Source organism: Engraulis encrasicolus, chromosome 14, assembly GCF_034702125.1.
Source record: "Engraulis encrasicolus isolate BLACKSEA-1 chromosome 14, IST_EnEncr_1.0, whole genome shotgun sequence".
NCBI classification, from domain to species: domain Eukaryota; kingdom Metazoa; phylum Chordata; class Actinopteri; order Clupeiformes; family Engraulidae; genus Engraulis; species Engraulis encrasicolus.
In genome coordinates, this window is record NC_085870.1 from 27,404,764 (window position 1) to 27,423,521 (window position 18,758).

The window sequence follows — 18,758 nt, forward strand, 5'->3', positions numbered from 1 at the left end:
TGTGCTGTGGCTGAGGAGGAGAGGAGGATTGCCGGTGGCGTGGATGTCACGTAATACGAGGCTGCTGACCTGCTTCACAGTCCCTCGGACATCAGCCAGAGTCCTTAAAGGAGAATTCCTGCCAATTGCAACCTGCCGTTGTCACGCCCTTGATTTGTTAGTCTCCCTGACAACGCTGCATTTTTCCTGCCCTTTGACTTTTTTTTCTTTTCAGCCCTTTCTAATATCCATTAACTGGCCATATACGTAGATACAGCAATAACTTTTTGGGAGTTTTTTTGGGAGTTAAGAAACGTTGTAAAATATGCAAACAAAGCAAGCCCCATTAGAAGTATCTCGGAAAAGCAGAACAAAAAAATTATGCATCACTGTGTGAGCAATTAGTCTACAACTGCATGTTGAAATTGGCAGGAATTTCCCTTAGGTCTACAGCACCTGCAGAGCACTTTCCATGTACACTTGTGTTTTTTGTTCTCCTGTGCGTGAGAAATTTTCTGACATTAAGCCATCTCCTACATGCAGTAGGAGCATGATGGGGAAATAGTAGAGATGCATCGGATCCTGATTTTTAGGATCCTGCCGGATACCGGATCCACTGCTTAAGATCCTGCCGGATCCGGAACCGGATACCGGATCCTACGAAAGGGTTGAAACACATAGTCTACTCGCACACGTGGGCCCTTTTTATTACGTTGGCTCAAACTATTTTTTAGACTCATTGGCTTACTGACAAACTGCCTGCAACGGCCGCTTCCAAAGGGCTCTCACTCCATGCAGTGATTGGGGTTGTGAAAGACTGACTAAAAAGCCTAGGCTACGTAAAAACTAGAGATGCACCAGATCCTGATTTTTAGGTAACTGCCGGATACCGGATCCACTGCTTAAGATCCTGCCGGATCCGGATCCTGTGAAAATCCCTATTATCCTGCCTTTTCCAGATCCGGAACCGGATCCGGTGCATCTCTAGTAAATAGTGAATTTGTAGGCCTGTAAGTTGACCTCTCTGAACACCAACCATTAAACCCCAATGCCTCATGCTCTCTACAAGTATCCCTGATACAAGGGATGTTGAATCAGCCGTCGAATCAATGCCCTTTTGCTAGCAGGGATACAGACCTCTCCTCACTCATAACCCATTCCTGCACACACACTGATAACTCAAAGCACTTTTTTGCACTTTAAGCATTGCATTATTGCAGTAACATTCCAGGTGATGAAGCAATTCTGTGGTCTTTGGTGTTTATTTGCAGTATTCTTGTTGAATAACCCATTTATCAATCATTTTTATACCATCTCCATGTTCTTTGACATCTGTTATAATTGCTAGCTTCTTTTCACTTCCTAGTAATTCTGGGGAACTCATACCCAAAACAAAATGAATGTGGTAACAGCTTTTTGTAGACTGACTGAATTCACACCTTTCCACCTGTTCATAAAAACTACTATTACATCAAGAGTCTTTAGCCTATATTAGTTTATATATTAGAAACAATATTTTTATATCATGTTTTCTTTTTGGGAATATAAAAAAGCAAAAGGGGAGCGAGTGTGCGACGGACATTCACCTTTATTGTCATAGTTTGCTCCTGCTTATTCCGTATTTGTTTTGTACCATATTTTGTTAAACTATCTTACTATGCTTTTATAAAGTGTGCAAACACATTTTTGTTTGTGTTTTGAGCGTCTGACAACTGATAGAATAGTTTGATTGCACAATTCTGGATTTTCCCATGTTATTCCCGGAGCACTGAACTCTTTCAATATGACTCATGATGGATTTTCAACCCTCGGTCTGTTTACAAAACACTAAAATATGCAATATTTTAAGAATCATTCAAAAAAAGCACAGCATCTATGCAGTGCATAGTATTATGAAAAAAAGAACACACTTTTATTGGTACTTCACACAACATGTTTTTGTTCTGTTATTTGCAGTGCAGTGTTTTTTATTAACAGAGTTGCACAATATTCCAGTCAGCCCAGCCCATGCCCTACCCCACCCCCACCCCACTGCACCCCAGGGCTGAGCATGTCTGCACAAACACGTAGGGGGAATGATGGGAGTGTTGAGGGAGTTTCCTCACTTTAACCATGTATAAATAAGAACCCATTCTGTATACTTTCACGGTTCAGTGAAAGGACAGCCTTAACTTCAGCCATGTTCTCTTTGAAGACCACTGTTACATTGGCTTTCTTAGCCGTGCTGTTTGTGAGCGCTCACTGTGGATTTGGAGAAGGTAGGCTACAGTATGATTGACAATAGCTATTGATTTTTACACATAGTCTATGTTTCTACATGTCACATCCAACACTGTTACAAATAACACCCTGTTTCGAACATGCATATATTAAACATCCATTTGGGCCTTTTGTCTTCACGCAAATGGAGTTTTAACTGTGAGTTTTAAGTGGAGGAACACACCTGACACAATGGTGGTTTTATGTAAAAAATGTGTAAGCGGAAAAAAATATCCGTTTTTAAAAATATCTGCATATCTTCAAGCCCTTAGTGTGACTGTTGATGATTTATTGATGATTTATTATGATGTCTTTTTCAGGGACCAATTCCTACAACTATGACCTGTCCAAGATGTCTGACCTGAGAAAGCTGTACAACTCCAAGGTGTACGTGGCTGACAGGATGACACGACCTCTGAAGGGAACGTCCTTCCAAGTGGGACTGCTGAGCCACTCTGGAGTCAGGTAAACTATTGTCTATATATATATGCTTTTTTGCTTTGTTTTCAAATACCCAGTTGTGCATGCAGACAGGAATCCCAAAATGCTATGTGGCTAGGTGTTTAACATTGGAAGTTACATTGGACCAGTGTAGGCCTAGTGTGTCGTTACAACCTGTTTTCTAGTCAGCTGGATATTGTAGCGCTTTCCATGGTTTATGTGCTCACAACTCCATTCTATGAGAACATATCTTAACGTGAGTACATCAGAATCATTTATGCTTTGCAAATGAAGTTACCTTATATTGTACCACTAATTTGTGTGTGTGTGTGTGTGTGTGTGTGTGTGTGTGTGTGTGTGTGTGTGTGTGTGTGTGTGTGTGTGTGTGTGAGAGAGAGAGAGAGAGAGAGAGAGAGAGAGAGAGAGAGAGAGAGAGAGAGAGAGAGAGAGAGAGAGAGACTAATGAATCCCCTGTGCTTTAAAGGGTGACGTTGGCAGATGGAACCAAGTGGCTGGTGCACAAGGGGGATGGCTATGGCCTCAGTACCCAGACGGTGGTGGTACACGCACGTCACATGAGCGACAACTGGAAGGTAGAGTCTTACTTCTCAAAGTTCTCCATCCTCAAGATGATAGGCCTACTGACCGTATTATTACCTATATATGAAGGGCACATCTCTTCATGTGAAGGGTGGCAGTGTTGTGTAGAAGTGAAACAAACTTGGATAAGGCTTATTACAATTTCTATATAGAATTTACTTCAAAACATGTAAACTGCATTGACGTTTACTTCTCTGAACACTTCCTTTCTCACTTTGGTTTGAGGAAGATCCAACATTATGAATCCTCTGCTGAAATGCAAACCTGCTGAACTGCACTCCTGTTTCAGAGAGGCTGTCTTTCATTTTAAATGAACCACCAACTCTGGGCTAATCTTTGTGGTGGGTTCTGGTTTGGGTTGTGGTGGGTTTGTGGCTAAAATGCGTGTTCTTGTTTGGTTTTTAGTAGAGATGTCCGATAATATCGGCCCACAGATATTATCGGCCCGATAATAGCATAAAATTTAATATCGGTCAATATCGGTATCGGATTTTTGACCTATCAAAACCGATATAATAATGCTTGAATTACTGTGCACTTTTCTCCTTAATTATTTTCTATTTTGCACAGACGATGTTAATATTTGGAAAGCTTTGTTGCATTCGAGAATGCATCTAGTGGGGCATCACAATACAATTAAGCATATTTTATTCCACAACAGGAGATGTGTAATGTTACCTAAAATTTGTTATGAGGAAAAATAACCCACATATATCGGCATCGGTATCGGCCGGTATCGGAATCGAAAATTGATAGTTGGACAATATCGGCATATCGGATATCGGCAAAAAAGCCAATATCGGACATCTCTAGTTTTTAGTGTTTTTCAGTAACCAACCTCATTACAATGAACTTACATGTGTAACATGGACTATCACGTGCCAGTGTTGTATTTGCACCATGAATTTACTTTTACTTTTACTTTGGACACCTCTGTGGAGAACTGATGTGTATGAAAAAAACTTTTGTTGTGTTGTAATGCAGCACAAGCTTATGTGCAGACTGGGGTTCAGCCTCTGTTAGCCTGGGCCCAATTCCACCCCTGCCCAGCACGGCACACACTCACATAAACATATTGCCTTGAACGTAAACATATACCCTCAAAATCTTGACATTCTGCTTCTCTTTTTCAGATTATTGAGACCAAAAACTTTGGGGGCTCTAAGACGGTTTCGGATTTTGTGAAACAGGGGGGCACTGACTACAGCCTCATTTTTGACAACTGTCATGATGCATCTGGTCGCATGATGGATCAGTGATGATCACTTTTTTTGGAATTCATTTTTTTTTTCATTTTTGCATGTAAGAAAAGAAAAACAAACAGCATCAAACATCTCAATAACCGCATCTCCCACCCTTAATTCTTGCAGATGAGAGTTCCATAAATAAAATATCGAGCTGTGGTTATGCTGCTGATCACATTTTGTGTGGTGTTTTGTGTAATGATTTCTGTTTATGTACTGCTTATGCACTACTGTGCATTCTCTAACAGGAATGTAATTATCGGTGTTATGCCAATAAGAAGGGATCCCTCCTTTCTATAAACTGCAGAATATGTGTTCATAATAAATAGAATTTTTTTATTTCATTTCAACTGCTTTTGCCATTCATTTATTTTGCCAGGTTAGAACCCAAATATCCCTTTCACACAGCTTCCTCTTGCGTCCACAGTTCATCCTGTTGGATGTAGTTCGTCCAACACTGGACATCATGGCTCTTGGCACATCACAAAGACTTGCTGTCTTGTTCACAGATGTGCCAACAAGACATGCACCAATAATTTGGCCTCTTTTGAACTCGGATATGTCACCCAAAATGTTGTGTGCATTGCAATATTTTGAGCAGAACGGTGCTCTTATCCAGCTAGTTCAACCTTCATACTCTGTCCAAAGAACGTAGAATGGATAAGGAGGCTCTCGTGCTGGAAAATGCATTGGCCACGGTGGCGTAGCCTGAGACACGGTACGAATGGGGGCGAGTGTGCGACTCATCATGTCTGGTTGTCATTGTTCAGTTTGTGGCAGTCAGCATTAATTGCCTGGGATAATTAAGGACAGATGACAAAAATTCAAGGTGTCCTATGACCTGTTCCACACTCCAACCCTGGTTGTAGTGGTATTGCACTTTACCACTTTACCTAGCAGAGTTAGACACGCCATATTTAGACACTACAATGTTGATTTATCACTTCAATTCCCAATATCTACATACATAAGTGTCAGAATGAAGAGCATTATGAGGATAGTAACTTGGGTGGTAGCCATGTTTGTTTTCAGGTACCCTGTTGAGAGGGAGGTGGCACACAGCATTTTGGGTACAAGGCAGCACCAAGTCAGCATCTGATGCTGCCCTCAAATATCCCCGTTACGCCCACAATTGCAGTGAACTGCCAAGAGAGGAAATAAAGCAATTTTTCGTTCCTGTTCCGAATGGAGACACAGTAGGCCAACAGGAAACCAGAAGAGATGTTACAGTGGCTAAAGGAAGGACCCCATTTTGACATCTCAAATTTCTGGGGACCCAATACACATGTTGTTTTGTTTGTTTAAAAAAAAAACCACAACTTTAAAATCTATGCTGTGTTTCAGTCGGAATATTAATTAGTTATTGTGTTTGGCCTATAGGCTCACGTGTGTGTGTGTGTGTGTGTGTGTGTGTGTGTGTGTGTGTGTGTGTGTGTGTGTGTGTATGTGTGTGTGTGTGTGTGTGTGTGTGTGTGACTGGATTTTCACTGCAGCTTTTACAAACCCCGACTCCATAGAAGTTGGGACGCAAGGTTAATTGAGAATAATAACAAAATACTGCCATTTTCAGAAGTCTGGTTCTGACATTAGTCGGAGAACGGTACAAAGAAAACATATCAGCCATCAAAACTGACCAAAATTATTGTTTTGGGGATATTCATGAATATGTAAATCCAACGTGTCTCAAAAGAGTTGGGACGAAGACAATAAAAGGCAGCAAATGTTGAGGAAGACTAAAAACAAAACAAAAGACAACACTTAACAGTTAATAGCTATAGTCAATGAGATGATTTTATATAAAAACAGTGTTGATTCCTATTTTGGACATGATTTCAACAGCTTAAATGGTAGGTGTATTCCTTGTCATGTTTTGCAATGTTTTCCTTTCTGTAGTGCTTACAGTGTGACAGGTCTTGACCAAAAGCCTGCCATTTTATGTCCTGCTGGTCCTTATGTTGGAGTTAAACTGTTAAAAGAGAATACAATTTGTCCTTACTATGTGGCAGTAATCGAAGATCTCCCTTCAAAATATATTGCACGAGTGGCTTTTCATGCTGTTTAAAACCCATTTATTTCATTCAGTAGGCCTACTGTATTCAATTCTACAGGTTAGTTAGAACAGCTTAAACAATGTACTAATGCATCCCCATGCTATCATGGAGGCTGACTTTTGAAGTTAGCTCTAACACAAGTTGCATGGTCAATTTTCATTGTAGCACAGGATGTGCAAGACTATTATTTTCAAAAAGACTTGACTTCTGCAACTGCTGCTGACTTTTGTAAGCAAAGGACAGTTTCCCATGTCTTCTGGGTCTATTTTAAGTGAGCTGGGGTGGATATGGGAATGTTAAACCCCTCTATCATTTGCACACATGAAGTGTCCTTAATATGGTCAAGTTTTCACTAGCTGTAATTCTTGGAGTGCTAGAGTGAGACTACAGCCAATATATATTTCATGATGTCATGAACCTATACAATGATTTTAATGACAAAAAATATGTCTTATATACACTCAATCACGGTAAATCAAGGGCATTCAAAACTTTATGTAATAACTATGGTAATTGTTCCCTCTGCATCTTTAATTCTGAGTGACTCAGCCTCTCTGTGATTGTCTTATACATGGACGTTCAAATTTTTCATCAGTACAATTCATTTTGAAATGTTCTTCCTTGTTGTTTTATCTTATTTGGATGTTTATAACATTTCACTGATCCCCGTCCCAACTTATTTGAGACGTGTTGCAGTTATCAAATTAGAAATGAGTACATATGTCCCCTAAAACAATATTTTTTCTCGGTTTTAACACTTGATATGTTGTCTTTTCACTATTTTCCATCTAAGGAATTGAATGTTTTGAAAATGATAGCATTTTGATTTTATTCTCAGTTTACCAAACATCCCAACTTCACCGGAGTTGGGGTTTGTATTTGATGTCATTATCAAATTCCAAAGAATGCATGTGTTGGTGTCATGCAGATGATCATTTGTCTGATTTGTATTACATTTTTTTGTCCCCCAACTGTATTATTTGCTATGATATTAAATTGGCTTTGACTTTTTGTGATGGGTCATGCTTTTTTCCTTTTTTTGTGGTACAGACCGTATTTATTTCCATTTTAAAATTACATACATTTGAAGGGGAAAGATGAAACACAATTTCTGGACACAGAACACTAAAACTTCTTTTTTTCCTGAAGTAGTTGAACCATGTCAGTAATTTAAGCGTTGTAGCAAATCAAAACTTGGCATAGCGGAACACATACACAGACACGCTTAGTAGGTCAATATTAATGTAATTCAAAAAAATCCAATAACTTTAAGCTTACTTTTAGGGTCTGATTGCACCACCTGGAGTTGAAAAGAGGTAGTGATTCCACAGATTGTTGCTACGATCTCTGGTGACGCTCAGTGCCCAATTGCATCCACTGCATATTAGATCACTTACCGTGTCTCATCTTTCAGTACATCTCTTCCATGGTTAAATTAGAATGTCCCACTCCAGTCACTAATGTACTGCAAGGGTAAAATGTATTTGCTCAATCTAGTGGTTATTTTGGGAGGAACAGGCTAAGGCGTTTCATCCCACTACACTGGCTTGACCAAAGAACTAGACATTGTTTATAACTGTAGAGGGACAAAAATGGATCTGTCAAGTTGGCTTTTTTTCCTTTGGTGTTGCATAGCCTATTCATGTTTATTCTGCAGCTAAATCTGAATCCTCAAAGCAGTCTCCTTGGAAATGCAGTCCTTCTTGAATGGTTCCTGTAGACACAAGATAAACATGTATTAAGTCACAGTATGGCCAGAGTAGGTATTGCAACTATGCTGCTAATTGAAACTGCCTGTTGCTAAATATGATCTTTTCATGAATATGATCTTTTCATGAATATTTACTAAGTAATAAATTAACATTTACAATTATGACCAAAGTACAGCATGTTTAGCAGCTAAAATTTATATTTCTGGAAATTCAAAATGGCGGAAATGGAGACGATCCACCTTTTCATGTATGAAAACTGCAATTTCCCAGTCATAATGAATACTTAGAATTGAATGGTAACTATTCATGAAAGGTAGCATTTGTGAATGAGCATCATGGATTCTGGAAATAAACTACTAAAATATTACACAGTGCACCTTTAAGATATGCAAGGTTGCCAGGTGTTAACACATTGAATACCGGCGGTGCTCACGGAATTATGTCGTAGAATACCAGCGTTCTAAGCCCTTTTTTACGTTTTTTTGTAGACTCACAGCTTATTATGTGATAGGGCCACTGAAATATGTTATGACTCGTTTGAAAGTGGAGACGCTGCCCTCTTAGTAGGTGAAAACTGTGTGTCTCTACGAGCTTTTATTGCCGAGTAAACCCACGCTAAACCGAAGTGGGTATCCATGGAATTCAGCTACAATCGGAGATATTGAGGTTTTTGTGAAGGGTGCGCTTCTTCAGAATGTGACGAGTTTGAAAGGGGATGGGTTGGTTTTAATCACAATTTGGTGCAAGGTTAGCTCTGACACACATCTTCCTGCACGTCAAGACACGCCTCCTGCTCTAAACCACTACGACACCGGCAATCAATGCCCTTCGAAATCCACGTTTTTCACACAGACTGAACACAAGCTCTTTGCACACATGCAGAAGGTCGGACATTTGCTAAAATAGTTCCCGATGACTCCCGAAATAATAGCCCAACATTGACAACAAATCCCAATGATATGATGCTTAGTAGCCCATCCGATCCAATTAGCCATCTATGCTAGCTTCTGGCTTTTCACATACAGGAAGACAGTTCAACATAGGGGTGAATAATCAAATAAACTTATCTGGTTGGCGATCAAACTTCTAAATCGGAGCGCATTACTCCAATTACAATTCGGGTGCCATTTTGATCCAAGGAGCTGGTAAAGGTCTAGGTAGCAAGCCCAGAAAGTTCAAGATACTCCTGGCACGATATACAATGGTCTCTGTGTTTACCTATTGCGTGAAGTCAGACACAATGCACGCTACCGATCGTGGGCTACCATAGAACTAATACAATAGAATGGCCCATCAGCTTCTGGGCATGCGTCTGTACCGCCGCCATCTTGGAACAGGGTTCTAATCAGTTATCTGTTCATTTAACATTATGGCCACGCCAGTCGGTGATCACTTTGTAAAGTTGAAGGATATTTGTGCCGCTATGCTTGCAGCAACGAGAGGACGAAAAACAGCCAAAGAAGGTGTAACATGAGGTAAGGTGTTATCTTGTGATTTTGAATGTTATCGATATTAAGTTTCTGTGACAAACAACGGCATGATGTGTTTGCCTTGAGCAATGTTGTTAGCCTAGAGCTAATATCATTTCACAGTTGGTCCACTGAGGTAAATCAAGGACGATTTAACTGTAGGACATGATGACACTTGACATGCCCAATAAAGGCGATAGTTAAGACTCTTTTCTTTTCTTTTCTTTTGTTCCTGAATCAATATATTTGACGCTTTGTTCGGCGAAAATAACGTTGTGAGGCAAGCAACGCTAACGTTGGCCTGTACGAATCATATTATAGTTCTAATACTACCTGTAGGTATTAGTCAAAAGCGCTTCCTGAGGAAAGTCAACGATGATTTGGGTGATTCTGGGATATTTGTTTAAGTCGTGAATTAATATTTATGGCGCCATGTTTGACGAACTTGCGAAAATCTCAGATAGATCTCTACATTTAAAGTTAGCTAACTAGTTGCAACAGTGTTTGTTGCAACGGACATTCCGTACGTGCCTCAGTTGATGTACACTTGAATATCAAATATTGTTTTTATGTACTATGATGTCCACATGTTTGTTCATTGTTTAAAGGATAACTTTTAAGTTTGTCAGGCGTGCTTGTTACAGTGCTTGTTGCAACATGTCAATAACAGCGTTCCCTAAACCTCAGTTGTACAATTAATTAAACATGTCTTGTGCCTGGTCCGTGGATCTTCTGGCCAATCGATTTTCATTTTCAAATCGGGAAATAGAAAACAGAAAATAACTCGTTATCCGATTTTTGTTTTGGAAATCGGGAAACGAAAATCGGAAAACGAACCAATTTTCGTTATCCGTTTCATTCTGTTAAATGCGGGCAGGCTTGTAATTCAGAATTAAATTATGGCTTCGTTTTTCCATCACCTATTTTTTAATTACATGAACCGGAAGACGTTGATTGAGCGCCTGTCCGTCAGCTGTCAAGGAACGTAGGCCTACGGTGCGAGCGCAGACCTAGGTCTGTGGGTGCGAGTGATATTCCCAACATCTGGCCAACATTCCTTTGATTTGGGTTGCAGTCTTGCATAGAAATAATACAATAGAATGGCCCATGAATGGAGCGGTCAATAGGAACGCTTGCGTCAAACAGGCCGCCATCTTGGAACATGGGAAGCGCCGCGGAGCGCTGCTTTGAAATGAATGAACGTCTATCGGAACCAAGCCAACATGCGGGATTAAATCCGCATAAATTGACATATTTGACCACCGGAGTTTTTAGGTTTTGTTTAATCCTGGTTTGTTACAAAATGTTAGTCATTTACTTACCCTGAAAAATTAATAGTTAAACCATTTTTTGTCAACATAGCCTACATTTACGCTCAACTAATTAGGCCTACCTTTTCCCCATTCATACCAGCTGTACGAGACTTCCTGATGAACAGGGCATAGCCTACCTCGAAAACGTTTACATGGGGGAAAATTAAACATACACATTTCACAAGCAAATAACTAGGCCTACATTATACTTGGACAAAATATTTACAATGAATCATTAGTTTCTTCATTCCCGTCTGTAAAAAGCGTCAGCTAAGAAGAGCAATGTAATGTAATCTAATGTACCGTATGAGTGTATAGCCTACCGTTGTCTACAGGCTATTGGTTACGTTATGGACACTATCTAAATTAGGCTACATTACACTTGAATGTGCCATCATTGTGTAGGGCCTACACGAATGCAATATTTGCACAAGTCACAACAGTGAAGGCTGGTTTATTGTTTGGTGCCTTATAATATTTGAGGGCTGCACTAACCAAGCTACAACAGCACCGTTGTCTTATTTCTGGACATCTCCAATAAGACCAGCAATAAGCCCTATGGGCCCAGTTTCAACAATGTGATCACAGGTTAAATCCATAATTTCCTGAAACCCTTTGATCCTATTCAGCATGTTTACAATAAATATTACATAGGCCTACACAGGGTTGGTGAGGTTACTTTTGAAATGTAATAAGCTACATATGTTATCAGTAATGTAATCCCATTACCATAATATTTAAGCAATGCAACAGATTGCTTTGACTACTTTATTCCCAAATATTTACAATGGTTTCAGTGAATCGTTAAAAAACAAAAAAATAGGAAACTTAAAGTTTAACTCCAGCCAATTTCAACATGCTCCCACTAAATAATAATAAAAAAACCCATCTTGATTTATTCCCCAAAACATCCAAAAGGTTATGCAAAATCAGACAACTAGCAAACAGCGATAAACAAAATCTGCCCCCATTAGAATAGCTCAAATCCCGGAAAGGGCTGAGCCAAAAAATGCAGCATCACCAGATAAGTCGAGGGTAGTGTGAGCAATACAACTGCATGTTGAAATTGGCTGGAGTTATCCTTTAAGCAGAGTTTGGCAATGAAAGTACACAGCAAGGCCTGACCACACTTCAATTTATTGAAAAAAGACAACTATATACACAATCAACATCAGAACCCCGCCACAACCATCCATTAACCAATGTACTTCAGACATTTCGATGGTAGGGTCACAGGGATGTTGATGTGACGTGCTTTAAAATCAGTTGACGTTGTTGTGGAGGTGTGCCCTCCCTGTTGATATTGGTCAAACCTCCTGCTGTTAGAGTGGTCATTTTAGGATGGTGGGCCAGGTGTGTTAGAGCACGTATGCCCCCTCATCCCTGGTTTTTGTTCACAGGGATGAGGGGGCATACATGCAGTCACACACCTAGACCACCATCCAAAAAGGATAACTCAGTAGGAAGTGTGACCAACCTGTCAATATTGACAGGGAGGGCACACCTCCATAACAACATCAGCTCATTTCAAAGCACATGACACATCAACATCCCTGTGACCCTACCGTCGAAACATATCTGGTAAAATCCAGAAGAACAGCCTCTGAAGACCTCATTTACCAACCCTTCCTCAGGGGAAGATATCTACCTGATCAGGAAATTAGCTAGAAATATGCTCAAGGCTTACGGTCCTATCATCAGTCCCTTTGGAACAGTTAAATGGCAACACATTGTTGATCTGAATAATGTTCAGGATCCTGAGGGTCTTCATGCAGCAAAAACAAGGTGATCAGAAGGCATGTTGACTTTGATGGCCAAAAGATGAAGGTGTCTGTGGCAGCTCAAACATTGCGTTGATCTGTGGCACTGGCGCTCACTGTGCTGAAGGGCGCAGGATATCAGCAGTTCACAGCCTGTTCTCCAACTGCTGAGCATTTAAAAAACATTCACATTTTAAAAAACATGCCAAACAGTGACATCAACACAGCAAAACTGAGGGCCTCACTTGTTTGTTTCTACAAGCTTATTTGTCAGTCTGTTTTCAAGTAAAAACACCCTTGATCTGATAATGGGCCACTTGGTCAAGCTGGTTATCTAGGTGAAACAGTGGTACAAAAAGTAAAAGCAAAGAAACCCTGCCACAGATTCCCTCCAACATAGGTTTGACCTCTCCAAGTAACTGGCTGTGACTCAATATCAGATCAAGAAAATGTCTGTAAAATACTTGTATTGGTAAGAGTTTACAACTAGGTTTTAGGCCTCAAAATTCTAGTTCTACAATTCTAGTGAGTTTTTGGAGGACTGGCGTTCATTTAAGAGTGACATGACTAACTGAGCATTTTTACTTGAAAATAGACAAAAATACGCTTATTGAAATGTGCTGGGCCATCAGTTGTGCCGTGTTGACGTCAGGTGGATAGACAGCTGACATTGCTGTTGGACAACAGCTAGAATTATATTTTTTGGTAAGCACATCTACATGTGTTCATGCACAGTTTTGATGCCCTCCATGTAAATACAAAATGAAAATCCACGAAACATACCGAGAATGCATAAATGAAAAGGTTCGCTTCATTAATACAATTGAAGATTCCAATATAAAACACTAAAAACATCAGAAATCAAATAAGAAAAGTTACCAAGTGTCTGTAGCCCGTCAACTCAATGCTGACTGGAGGGTCACAAACGCAGACAGTCACCCCATGCCCTCCATGAAGAGTGGAACACAGGACTGGAACTACCCTAATAAAAGTTAAAAACAAAACATTAGGAGCCAATATGCATATTATTTACTCAGTTAAAACACAGTACAGTAATCCTTAATTATATGCATGACAGGGGGATCAAGTGATGGTGGCAAATGGCTGCAGCAAGAGAGTGGTAAGAACTTCACAAGTCATGCTTTAAAACTTCCTAGTCAGTCATGCGACTCAGAACAAGTCAAATGATTCAGGGCCCTCATTTATCAAGCGCATCAAACGTGCCTAAATCTACGCACACCCCAGACCATGAGTGCGTTGCAATATGCGACCTTGCCTCCTCCACTTGCGCTTGCCTCCTCGTCCCGCCTCCTGGCCCCTCCTCTGTGGAGAAAACGATAAAGTTTCCCAGCTGTCAGCCTAGCCACAACAACTTTTGAGGGACTGTTTTTCATTCACCATCCCAATTGCAAATGAGAAAAAGACTCTACAATTGAGCTTTTGCAAGATATTGAAATATAATGCTGTTGTCAGTGATGTCATCATGACATATTACTTCCTGGTACGAGGAGGGAAGCAAGTGGAGGAGGCAAGGTCGCATATTGCAACGCACGCCATGCGTGCACCATCCTCCTGTTGAAAGCACCTCCACCTCCTCCACGGAAATGTCTCCACCTGTGCACTTGCTGCCAGCACTTCATGTGACGCGTGTGTTCATGTGCGAGAGAGAGAGAAACCCAGACAGTGTTGCCAGATATATGATGATTATTGTATTTGTACCATAATTGTCAATTTTGTCCTCACTGATCAAAAAAGCATGATGTACAATCATTTCAGAGTTGTAATTCAGTTCATTTTGATGCCTTGAAACAACAATCTGGGTCTTGTACGATAATCTCCTCCCAAATAGTCCCCAAAAAGGATAATTTTGAGGTTTTGGTAGATAATTCAGCATTTTCCAGCTGGCAACACTGAACCCAGATCCCCACATAGGCAAACACAGTATGACACCATCAAGGTTATCTACTTATAAATGCATACATGATGTTCCTTAGTAGAGCCTGAAAGAACAATTCATGATTAATTATGAGATATCATGCAACTAATTGTTTGACTAACCTTGGACAAGTGTTTGGGGAAGTTGAAGTTGAAATTGATGGCTCTCTGAGCCGAACAGTTTGCTCAGGAGGTAAGTGGCAGCATCAGATCAGCATTGTTTTGGCACAAACCTCTCTCTCTCTCTTCAAAGCCAGAGCCCATGCCCGCCTCGCTCCTTCTTTTGGGCCATCTGCACAGAACAAGTTGTAGTAGCAATAACCTTATCAACTTTATCCTTCCAGTGCAAAGCAGAATAGCAACATTTGGTGCGAGATGTGTACATGATCCTTATGTTTGTGTAACCACGTTAATAACGTGGCGCTTTCTTGAAAACAAAACTTACCAACAGGGTATAGGCACGGTCCGTGGATCTTCTGGCCAATCGATTTTCATTTTCAAATCGGAAAACGGACCACGAAAAATGACCGGTTTCCCGATTTTTAAGTAAACAATAAACGAGAAACCACTCGCATTTTGTTTCCCGTTTGGAAACCGGAAAACGAAAAACGAGAATCAAGTCATTTTCTGATTTCCTTTTCAGCGCTTTCATATGGGAATCAGAATTAGAGAGACGACCCGTTTTCCCATTTCTTATTTTGCTAAATATTAAGTTTTTGTTGACCCGGAAACTGTGCTAATGTGTCAGGGAGGCTGTGGGTAAAGAGTTGGCTTAGCCACACCAGAGGTGTTTACTCTAGTCTAGCCTATATTTTATAAGTTTTTAACACGTCCTCATTTAAATGTAGACTAGGCACTAATATTTATGTTTCCCAGAGCAACGTTCATCAGTAATTGCATGCTTGTAGGTCCACCTCAAAGCATGACGAGGTCCGCTATCGCAGACATCCCATGAAGGGAGTATGATAGCAGCCCCCCCCTGTCCCTGATGCCTGCGAGTCAGATAAAATATCCCTGATTTTAGAAGGGACAGAGAAAGACAATGACTCGTGCGGAATGTGTGGAATAGTTTTGCGCGAGCACACAAGTAGGACGCCCTGTAAAAGTCCTAGGAAAAATAGTAGGGTATTAGGCAGATGTTATATGCAGACTGGGCAATATACGTAAAGGACATGATTACACGCGTTTAATGGCATTTTGATTGTCGGGGGTGTCGAGGGTCGATAAGCATCTCCCTGAAATAAGATTTTTGGATCTTGGGATGTCTGCTATCCGCTCGAGAGGGAATATGACTATCGGTTGTTATATCACAGATACTCTAGGAAGACGGGCTGTGGTTATATTTCATCTCGTTCATGAATAGCCACTAAGGCTACTTGGACAGCCAGAGCTAAACAGTTTGGGCTGTGGGTGTCATCATGCCAGCTAGCCTACTTGAGTGCTAGCGTTACGAAGAGGGCAAGTCAAAAACTTTCGTCATACTCTGCAAACTTACTTACACGCGCAGGGGTATTTATACCAGGGTAATAATTACCCAAACAAACCAGAATTTAAAAGACAGACAGCCATAACTACAAGACTGCCATAGAACTAATACAATAGAATGGCCCATCAGCTTCTGGGCATGCGTCTGTACCGCCGCCATCTTGGAACAGGGTTCTAATCAGTTATCTGTTCATTTAACATTATGGCCACGCCAGTCGGTGATCACTTTGTAAAGTTGAAGGATATTTGTGCCGCTATGCTTGCAGCAACGAGAGGACGAAAAACAGCCAAAGAAGGTGTAACATGAGGTAAGGTGTTATCTTGTGATTTTGAATGTTATCGATATTAAGTTTCTGTGACAAACAACGGCATGATGTGTTTGCCTTGAGCAATGTTGTTAGCCTAGAGCTAATATCATTTCACAGTTGGTCCACTGAGGTAAATCAAGGACGATTTAACTGTAGGACATGATGACACTTGACATGCCCAATAAAGGCGATAGTTAAGACTCTTTTCTTTTCTTTTCTTTTGTTCCTGAATCAATATATTTGACGCTTTGTTCGGCGAAAATAACGTTGTGAGGCAAGCAACGCTAACGTTGGCCTGTACGAATCATATTATAGTTCTAATACTACCTGTAGGTATTAGTCAAAAGCGCTTCCTGAGGAAAGTCAACGATGATTTGGGTGATTCTGGGATATTTGTTTAAGTCGTGAATTAATATTTATGGCGCCATGTTTGACGAACTTGCGAAAATCTCAGATAGATCTCTACATTTAAAGTTAGCTAACTAGTTGCAACAGTGTTTGTTGCAACGGACATTCCGTACGTGCCTCAGTTGATGTACACTTGAATATCAAATATTGTTTTTATGTACTATGATGTCCACATGTTTGTTCATTGTTTAAAGGATAACTTTTAAGTTTGTCAGGCGTGCTTGTTACAGTGCTTGTTGCAACATGTCAATAACAGCGTTCCCTAAACCTCAGTTGTACAATTAATTAATCATGTCTTGTGCCTGGTCCGTGGATCTTCTGGCCAATCGATTTTCATTTTCAAATCGGGAAATAGAAAACAGAAAATAACTCGTTATCCGATTTTTGTTTTGGAAATCGGGAAACGAAAATCGGAAAACGAACCAATTTTCGTTATCCGTTTCATTCTGTTAAATGCGGGCAGGCTTGTAATTCAGAATTAAATTATGGCTTCGTTTTTCCATCACCTATTTTTTAATTACATGAACCGGAAGACGTTGATTGAGCGCCTGTCCGTCAGCTGTCAAGGAACGTAGGCCTACGGTGCGAGCGCAGACCTAGGTCTGTGGGTGCGAGTGATATTCCCAACATCTGGCCAACATTCCTTTGATTTGGGTTGCAGTCTTGTAGTTATGGCTGTCTGTCTTTTAAATTCTGGTTTGTTTGGGTTATTATTACCCTGGTATAAATACCCCTGCACGTGTAAGTAAGTTTGCAGAGTATGACGAAAGTTTTTGACTTGCCCTCTTCGTAACGCTAGCACTCAAGTAGGCTAGCTGGCATGATGCCACCCACAGCCCAAACTGTTTAGCTCTGGCTGTCCAAGTAGCCTTAGTGGCTATTCATGAACGAGATGAAATATAACCACAGCCCGTCTTCCTAGAGTATCTGTGATATAACAACCGATAGTCATATTCCCTCTCGAGCGGATAGCAGACATCCCAAGATCCAAAAACTTCTTTCAGGGAGATGCTTATCGACCCTCGACACCCCCGACAATCAAAATGCCATTAAACGCGTGTAATCATGTCCTTTACGTATATTGCCAAGTCTGCATATAACATCTGCCTAATACCCTACTATTTTTCCTAGGACTTTTACAGGGCGTCCTACTTGTGTGCTCGCGCAAAACTATTCCACACATTCCGCACGAGTCATTATCTTTCTCTGTCCCTTCTAAAATCAGGGATATTTTATCTGACTCGCAGGCATCAGGGACAGGGGGGGGCTGCTATCATACTCCCTTCATGGGATGTCTGCGATAGCGGACCTCGTCATGCTTTGAGGTGGACCTACAAGCATGCAATTACTGATGAACGTTGCTCTGGGAAACATAAATATTAGTGCCTAGTCTACATTTAAATGAGGACGTGTTTAAAAACTTATAAAATATAGGCTAGACTAGAGTAAACACCTCTGGTGTGGCTAAGCCAACTCTTTACCCACAGCCTCCCTGACACATTAGCACAGTTTCCGGGTCAACAAAAACTTAATATTTAGCAAAATAAGAAATGGGAAAACGGGTCGTCTCTCTAATTCTGATTCCCATATGAAAGCGCTGAAAAGGAAATCAGAAAATGACTTGATTCTCGTTTTTCGTTTTCCGGTTTCCAAACGGGAAACAAAATGCGAGTGGTTTCTCGTTTATTGTTTACTTAAAAATCGGGAAACCGGTCATTTTTCGTGGTCCGTTTTCCGATTTGAAAATGAAAATCGATTGGCCAGAAGATCCACGGACCGTGCCTATACCCTGTT

General features: G+C 40.6%; 1 protein-coding gene and 1 long non-coding RNA gene across 2 annotated transcripts; one reads left to right on the forward strand and one right to left on the reverse strand.

Moving 5' to 3' along the window:
* The first annotated feature begins 2,109 nt into the window (after nt 1-2,109).
* On the forward strand, nt 2,110-4,873 carry LOC134462342 (uncharacterized). Its single transcript, XM_063215321.1, has 4 exons — nt 2,110-2,237; nt 2,559-2,703; nt 3,164-3,272; nt 4,413-4,873. Exons 1-4 carry the CDS (start codon nt 2,159-2,161, stop codon nt 4,536-4,538), a joined length of 459 nt encoding a protein of 152 aa, XP_063071391.1. The 5' UTR covers nt 2,110-2,158; the 3' UTR covers nt 4,539-4,873.
* A 6,970-nt stretch (nt 4,874-11,843) lies between these two features.
* On the reverse strand, nt 11,844-15,211 carry LOC134463224 (uncharacterized). Its single transcript, XR_010037679.1, has 3 exons — nt 14,887-15,211; nt 13,708-13,810; nt 11,844-12,995 (listed from the first exon to the last, which is right to left on the reverse strand). It is a non-coding gene; the product is annotated as an uncharacterized LOC134463224 (long non-coding RNA).
* Between the last annotated feature and the right edge of the window lie 3,547 nt (nt 15,212-18,758).